At 47.3% G+C, this 7,937-nt stretch overlaps 1 protein-coding gene across 1 annotated transcript in view; it reads right to left on the bottom strand.

The window, feature by feature from the left end:
* The window catches only part of SHC4 (SHC adaptor protein 4), a 129,082-nt gene extending 122,094 nt beyond the window's left edge, over positions 1–6,988 (bottom strand). The window contains exon 1 of the mRNA XM_032417435.1: positions 5,695–6,988. Within this exon, the coding sequence (XP_032273326.1) occupies positions 5,695–6,279 (585 nt within the window). The 5' untranslated portion in view covers positions 6,280–6,988. The remainder of the gene's footprint in view (positions 1–5,694) is intronic.
* Positions 6,989–7,937: the final 949 nt, after the last annotated feature.

Here is a 7,937-nt window from a genome sequence, read left to right on the forward strand (position 1 = left end):
AGTTTCAGGATCTTAGGCAGCATTTTGTTCAACTCTCTTATTTTAAATATGAGAAAATGAGGCCCAGAGAGGTGAAATGACTCACCTAAGGTCACACAGCTGGTTAGCACCACAGCCATTACTTTAATGCAGATCTCATAACTCCTAGACCTGTGCTGCCCTGTGGTAGACAGAACAGGGGCAGACAGAACATCGTGGTACCATGGACTACTTCTAGTCTACACAACAGACAATAGACAATACTAGCCTATTGGCTCAGTAATAGCCATACCATTGGACAAGGAAGGATGGATGGTCAGAGTAGGCTGTGAGATTTACAAAGGATGTAAATAAAATTCCTCAACATAAATTCATATTTGCACACAAAACTGATAAGCCCAATATCCAAGAACACTTACGTGAGCAAACACTTTGCAATAAGTGTTCTTGGGGACTGTTATGGTTTGAACTACAACCCCCTCAAAATTAAGTTGAAGTCTTAACCCCCAGGATCTATGAATGTGACCTTATTTGGAAGCAGATATAATCAAGTTAAGATGAGGTCATACTGGATCAGCATGGGCTCAAGTCTAATGACTCGTATCTTTATAAGAAGAGGGAAATTCGGACACGGTCACATCAGTGAGGAAGCCACGTTGAAGACCGAGGCAGAGATTGGAGTGATGTTTCTCCAAGCCAAGAAATGCCAAGGATTGTTGGCAACCACCTGAAGCAAGAAGAGACAAGGAAGAATCCTCTCCTTGAGCCTTGAAAGAGAGCATGACCCTGCCAATGCCTTGATTTCAGACCTCTAGCCTCCAGAACTTCGAAAGGATAGATTTCTGCAGTGTAAGCCGCCTAGTTTGTGATATTTGTCACAGCAGCCTTAGCAAACTAACACAATCTGGGGAAATCGCTGGGGTGGGGTGGGCTGAAGTGAAGAGACTGAAATCATGCAAATAAATGCAACGAGGCAGGGTCTGGGGGTCGGTTCTGTACTAAAGCTGAGGACAGCCCGGAGTGGTCCTTCATCTGCGGCATTCCCGTTCACAAACTTCCAGGATTCCTGTCTTGCTCCGAGGTGGAGTGAGAGGGTGGGAAGAAGATGGGCAGCAAGGTGAGACAAACCTTGATCTGGAACCCTGTGTGCTATTCACTTAGGTTGGAAAGGGTGGGGTAGGGCTGGCTGTCATTCGCGGAAGGCGGCCTCGCTGGAGGGCTACTGTCAGAACTGCTGACCTGGCCTGTGGCAGCTCCGGCGCAGTTGGTTTCTTTGCCTCTGCTTTATTTAGCTTTCAACTAAAGCGTAAGCAGTTTGGGGGTTGGGAACGGGAACTAAGGTTTTAAACACCTTCCATGGGAAGAGAGGAGCTGGAGTCATTAAATGGGGGGGCTTCGAGGCCCTACAGACCAATCGTCTCACTCTAGGGCACGTGGTGTGGTCTCCGTACTCAGCACAGACTGTGTTGGGCGACTGAGACCTCCGAGTGAGTGTTGGGTGACGGATAAAGTGACTTGGGAATACCTCGTAAAGAAGTGAGACTTAATCTTATGGTGGGAACAAAAGTCACTGTTTGGCACCATGTCATGGACTTCACTCACCTCACTGCTTTGCTCAGACCGGGGTCTGGTTGTCCCACTTCTGGCTTGGTATCTCTCAGAGAATGGCTTGCTGGCCTACCTTCCCTGAAAGATCTTCAGAGGGTTCAAGGCCTGAGCTTAAATGAAAGTGACTCAAAAATAGGTGCTCAGAACTTATAAAACATTTTCAGCTGTATAACTGATTCTATATTATAAGACCAAAGGAACAGTCAATTTAAAAAAAAAAAAAAAAGATTTAGGGGCACCTGGGTGGCTCAGTCCATTGAGCGTCTGACTCTTGGTCTCGGCTCTGGTCACAATCTCATGGGTCATGAGATGGAGCCCTGCACTGGGCTCTGCACTCAGCGGGGAGTCTGCTTGAAGATTCTCTCCCTCTGCCCCTCCCCCCATTCATACTTGCAGGCTCCCTCTCTGTTTCTCTCTCTTTCTCTCTCTCTCAAATAAATAAATAAATCTTTTAATTAAAAAAAGATATTTAACCCAAAGTCAAATCTAACTTAGAGTAGAAGGCAAATATAGTTCCTATTGTAAAGATAAAAGATGCAAGGAAACAAAATAAAGAGTAACTATAACTCTGTCATTTTGCCCCAAAAGGAATGCAATCCCTTCCATTTCTGCCCAGGCAACTGCATTTCTTACTTCCCCTGTCTTATTGCTCTCTCTATCACTTAGTACATGTGACATATTATATTTACTTGTTTATTCAATCAGGGCCCATCTCCACTCACCAGAATGTGAGTTCCACGGGGGCTCAGACCTGCTCTTTTTTATTCACTGATGTATCCCCAGGGCCTGGAACAGTTCTGGTCACATAATTGGTTCATAATACATATTTGTTGAATAAACGAGTGAATGAATAAACAAATAAGTTTGGGCAGGGAAAGGAGAAGTCACATGATGTGGATAAGGAAGTAGAATATATGGCTACTTTTTGCCTATAAAAGTTACTTCTATGTCCCACTAGCCATCAAGAATATCTCTCTCATTTCTCTGCTCTGATACCATCATCACTAAGCAAATTTTTATTTATTTTTTTTTTAAAGATTTTATTTATTTATTTATTTATTTATTTATTTATTTGAGAGAGAGGAAGCTAGCAGAGGGAGGGGCAGAAGGAGAGGGAGAGATCACAAGTAGACTCTGCACTGAGCACTGAGCCAGACTCAGGGCTCAAACTCACGACCTCAGGCAAAACCAAGAGTCGGATGCTCAACCGACTGAGCCACCCAGGCACCACTAAGCAACTTTTTTTTAAAAAGATTTTATTTATTTATTTGAGAGAGAGAGAATGAGCAGGAGGGAGGGGAGGAGAAGGAAAAGCAGACTCCCCACTGAGCAGGGAGCCTGAGAGGCTGGGCTCCATCCCAGGACCCTGGGATCATGACCTGAGCCAAAGGTAGATGCTTAACCGACTGAGCCACCCAGGCATCCCCTAAGAAACTTTTGATTTAAATCTTCCTATGTGCATCTTCCTACAGATGGGAATACAGAGATCACAATTTGGGTGCACTTGGTATGATAATTTTTAACTGTAAATTAATAGGTTGGCATTTCATTTTTTTAAATTGGTTCATAGCTAAAAGAATTCTGAGGAACAGAATCTCAACCAGGATGGAAACCTGTGGTGAAAAGAGCAAAGAATAGCACACAGGGAACTTGAGTTCTAACTCTCCTTTTGCCTCACCTGGTGGCCTTAAAAAAATCACTTCTCTGGGCTTCAGTTTCCCCACAGAGGCATTGAACTTGATAACTTCTGTGTCCCTTCCATCTTTCAAAGTTGGACTTCTATAAAAATTAACAAAGTATGCTCTTCCATATATTTTTACCTCCTATGAGAAGTGTTAACTTGTGTCTCATGTCATTGTCTATTAGGCAATATAGTGTGGCTCACCTGGGTCATGGCAGGTGACCTGGGGTCAGTTATTAGCACCATGAAAAGACAGAAATCCTCATTAAAAATCTAAAATGGAAACACTCCCTAGGGAAAGTGGAGGGCACACAGCAACTCTTTTCACATTCAAAATTGTACAGGTGTGTGGGTGTGGGGAGGTGGGAGGAGGTACAAAAGGGAAGGAAAAGCAGGGCAGAGAGTAGAGGATGTCTAGGTGATGGGAAGGCAGGTGCAGAGAACACAGGTTTGGAGTCGCTCCTTTTCCCACTAGAGCCAGACACTTAGGTTGACAAATGAGAATGTGCCCATGAACTTTTAGTAGATACATGAAGCTATTTCCATTATGAGCCATGCCACTCTGGGGGAGGGCAAGAACTGAGTGTCCCATAAGTTTATCTTCCTCAGAGGTTTGACTTATCCATTTGCCAAAGCTGCCCCATGCCTGCTCTCCCTAGAACTCTCTCAGCGTTCATTATCTGCCCTTCCTTGAGATCTTATTTGTCCATTTGTGCTAGTTATTGGCTATCTCTCAAATTTACACCTTCATATCAGACTTCTCACCTGAGTGCTGGTCTTAGATGACTGCTTACCTACAAATTAATAGCACTGAGATGTCATTACTTTCAACATCATGTGTCCTAAGCAAACTTAGCACGACCCCCTTCCCAACTCACTCTGCTTCTATCTCACTCCTCAGAACCTTTTTATCAATAATCACCCACAACCAAACAACAATAACAAACTCACCAGTCTACCCACTGTTCAATAAATGTTCACTATTCTGCTATTTGTGTCATGAGCTGAAATGGTCTGATGGATCACCCAAGACTGTGGAGGCTTCTCGCAGAGGCTCTTGTCTTCACCTCCTTTCTCACACCTCCACTTTAATCCAGGTTCCCATCCATTCATGCCTAAACTCTTGGAATAGCTTTCCCACTGGCCTCCCAATCTCTAATCTCTCCCCGCTTCCATTCATCTCAAATCAATTCAGGTTGATCCTTTTGAAACCACTTTCATCAAGTCACAGTTTGCCTACAAACCAAGTGAGGTTCTTGTTTACCACTCACAGTGTTTACCAACTCCTCCTTTGACATTTAAGAGCTTCAGTCAACGGCTCCTTCTTCCCCAAGCTACCCAGCATCTATATTTGTCTCTATTCAACTCACATGTGTTTGAGCACCAACGATGTGCCAGCCACTCTCTCTGTCACTTACTACCCTCCAGCATTCCCCTCTTCAATTAAGCCCGGCTTATAAGATCCTCCCCTGTGGCCACCACAGTGATACCTGCCTTTCAGACTGCTCATATTTTTGCCCCGCCAGGAATCTCCTCCTTTCTGTCAAACTGGACCTGATATCTCTTCCAAGACACACCTTCTGAAGGTTTCCCATGTGAATGAATCCCCGACCACAACAAACTTTTTCCTTTTTCTGAATTCCTTCAGCATTCTCACACTAGATTTCTATTGCTAAGTATTGTTCTCTTATTATTTCACATGCATTGGCTGGTTTTCCTTGACTGAAATGTGAGCTCCAGAAGAGCAGGGGCCAAATCTTTTTCTCTTCTCTTACCCAGATCTGGAATGAGCAAGGGCATACGCGATGGTAAGGACCCTGATTTTGCACGCAGCTCATGGACAAGGCCCACTTGCCGCAGTGTAGGCAATAAAGCCGGGGGGAGGGAGGGCACCAAAGACCTAAGACTAGCTCTTAGCACAAGCACAGAGACACGGCCACGCTTTCAGAAGTACTTGTTAAATGCTGAATTACATTTTTAAAAATAATTCACGTCCCTTACGCATCATGCGTTCCCCTAGCACAGAAATCCCTACCGAAATACAATGGCTGATAGAGCCCAGCAGGTCTCAGTCACTAAACAGATTTGAAATTCTTCACCCTTCTTGGTCAGAATGCTAGGTCCAGGGGGGGACAAGAAGGCACCATCTCGCCGTCTCCATCAGAAGTTGTCCCTACCCCCTGGAAACTACCTACAAGTTAGCACCAGTTCATGTCCTTGAACCAAAAGTTATCTGACTTCAGTACAAGCCAGATATTCCTAGGGAAACCTGTAAGCCCAGCTCCCCTCCTCTCAGTCCAGTTACACAATGTCTTGTCCAAACCTAGAACCCAGCCAGGTGGTGTGCAGCCCCTTGCAGAACACAGGGAAGATGCCCCTTTCCCCAGGAGTTCTTAGAAGGAGCACAGAGAGGGAGATAGACTTACCCTCACATAGTAGTTCATGCCCATCCCCAACAGGTGCTGCAGAAAGTGCCTGTCCTGCCTGCTCCCTGGGCTTGGCTCCCCAGGGCCAGGAAGGGGACAGGCATCGGGAGTTAAGACAGCTGCCCTGTGCCCCACCAGGTCTGGCTGCGGTGGAGGTGCGGACCCAGCCCTATTTAGACCGGTCTCAGGGGAAGCTGGGCCGCTGGGAGCCGGGTCCTGGCTTTCCTGGAGCTTCAGCCGGGGCACCTCTTTGGTACCCAAGCAAAAGTTTTTCAGACTCAGCAAGGTGGCTGGGTTGGCCAGCTTCACGCTGGCCATGCGAGGGATCAAGGTGCACAGTGGGGTGGGGCTCTCCTGGGACGCCAGGGTGGCATCGTCAGCCGGCAGGTGAGGTGCCAGGGTGGGGTAGGGAGGCTGAGGCGAGCCCTTGTTCCCCACCGAGCCTCCGGGGCTGCTTTCGTCCAAGGACGTGATGGACTCATTCCGAAAACGGCTGTACTTGGCCCTGTGCAGCATCCCGGGGTGCCCGAAGAGTCCTACATACAGCACAAGTCCTGCCAGGCTGTCCTGACCGCGTTTTCGCATAGCCTTGGCAGTGCTGAAACAGGATACTGTTGCATAAATCGCCTCGTCGTCTGCTAGATAAATGGATCGGAAAGCAAATGCCTCAACGCCCCATGCGACTCGCGGCAGCCACCTCTCCAACTCTGCACTCTCCCTCGCCCACCTCGGCTCCCGGGCCCTTCTGGGTGACAGCCTGGGGGGAAAACGCCTCCCCCAGCTGATTTCAGTCCCTCCCTGGCCCCAGCGGCAGCACTCGGTGTTCTCGCCTTGGATTCCTTGCCGGGAACGCCTGGACCCAGGCTCGCGGTGGCAGAGATCGCTCACGGCCAACTCTCAGGCACGGACCCGGGCCGAACACCGGCCAGCCCGTCCCGCCGCATCGTCAGCGGGCGGTGCAGGAGCCTTGCAGGAATATTTAGCGCCCCCCACCCCCAGCCTTCCCTTCTGCACACAGGAACTTTCAAACCTGCTCCCTCCGGCTCTCACAGGGCGGGGCAATGACTGGCCTATTAACCCTTTATTTGTTCCAGTGATTGTTCATTTAAAAAAAGAAAAAGAGGAAATGTATATATGAGCCAAAGGCCCTTCAGCCTGAGTTCGTCGATTCTGATGGCTGCCCTCTCTTGGAAGATCTTGTCTCGCATCCCGTCCGGGCCACAAGCCAGAAGTACTAGTGACGGGCGGTGCTCCGCATTATTTCATGGACTTGCCATCCCTCCGTGTTCCTCAGATCCCCTCCCAGCCTGCCCACCCTAGCTCTGAGCTCCCCTCCCTCCTGGACTCGGCTCAGAGCTTCTTTCAGGAGCCCGTCGGCAGCAGAAGGCTGAGATGTGCAGGATGATGCAGAGTGTTGAAATTTTTATGAATGAACTTTGCTGAATGAATTTCTCTCTGTGTGTGCAAGCTAATAAATCTGTGAATGAAGCTGAGAATAGCTGTAATTGACTGATGGTCTCAGGGGTGCTTGGTTTTTATCCAATCAGGCGGCAGCTTGATGACTCATGCACCATAAATACACTAAACTAGTAGCCAGGAGAAATAAAGCTGGAAGGAGAGATTTTATTTTGTGATATCTGATGAAAGGGTTAAAAGGAAAGGCAATAATCTGTACTAGGAATCGTGGGGAAGCTGGGTAGCAGCAGGTGAAAAGGTCTCTTTTCTTTTTGTTGAGAATGGCCGGGAAAGCCAAGCAGAAGAGCTAAAATTTAGTTCCATTGTTCCACGGATATTAGGACATATGGTACACAACTCCGGTGGGAAGCCGTGATGCATTTTTCTTAGAAACATAGTTCTTTTTTTATTGATTGCTGGTTCCATCTCCCATCTCCCGTCTGGTGCAACTTCCTGTACCTATCAAATGCATTCTGAAGAGATGATGACAACTGCAAAGGCTTAGCACACAGGAAGCCAGCAAGGGAGTCAGGAAAGGGAAATGCAGGTTCTTTTAGGAATAGAGAAGAGGAAACTGCTGAAACCCAGGGAAGATGTGGAAATCACATATCAGAAGAGACAAAATCTCTGCTGAAGGTTAACATTTCTCTGTAGACCAACGCTCTTACATCTGAAATTGTTCGTTAATTTACAAATTAAAACAACGTGGCAACCACGGGAATCGGAGATGTCCACAAGGCTGCATTAGGCTCATGTGTATTCATGACTTCGGTGGCCTGAGCTCCCTT

This window comes from Phoca vitulina, unplaced genomic scaffold (genome assembly GCF_004348235.1).
Source record: "Phoca vitulina isolate PV1807 unplaced genomic scaffold, GSC_HSeal_1.0 scaffold20, whole genome shotgun sequence".
NCBI lineage: Eukaryota > Metazoa > Chordata > Mammalia > Carnivora > Phocidae > Phoca > Phoca vitulina.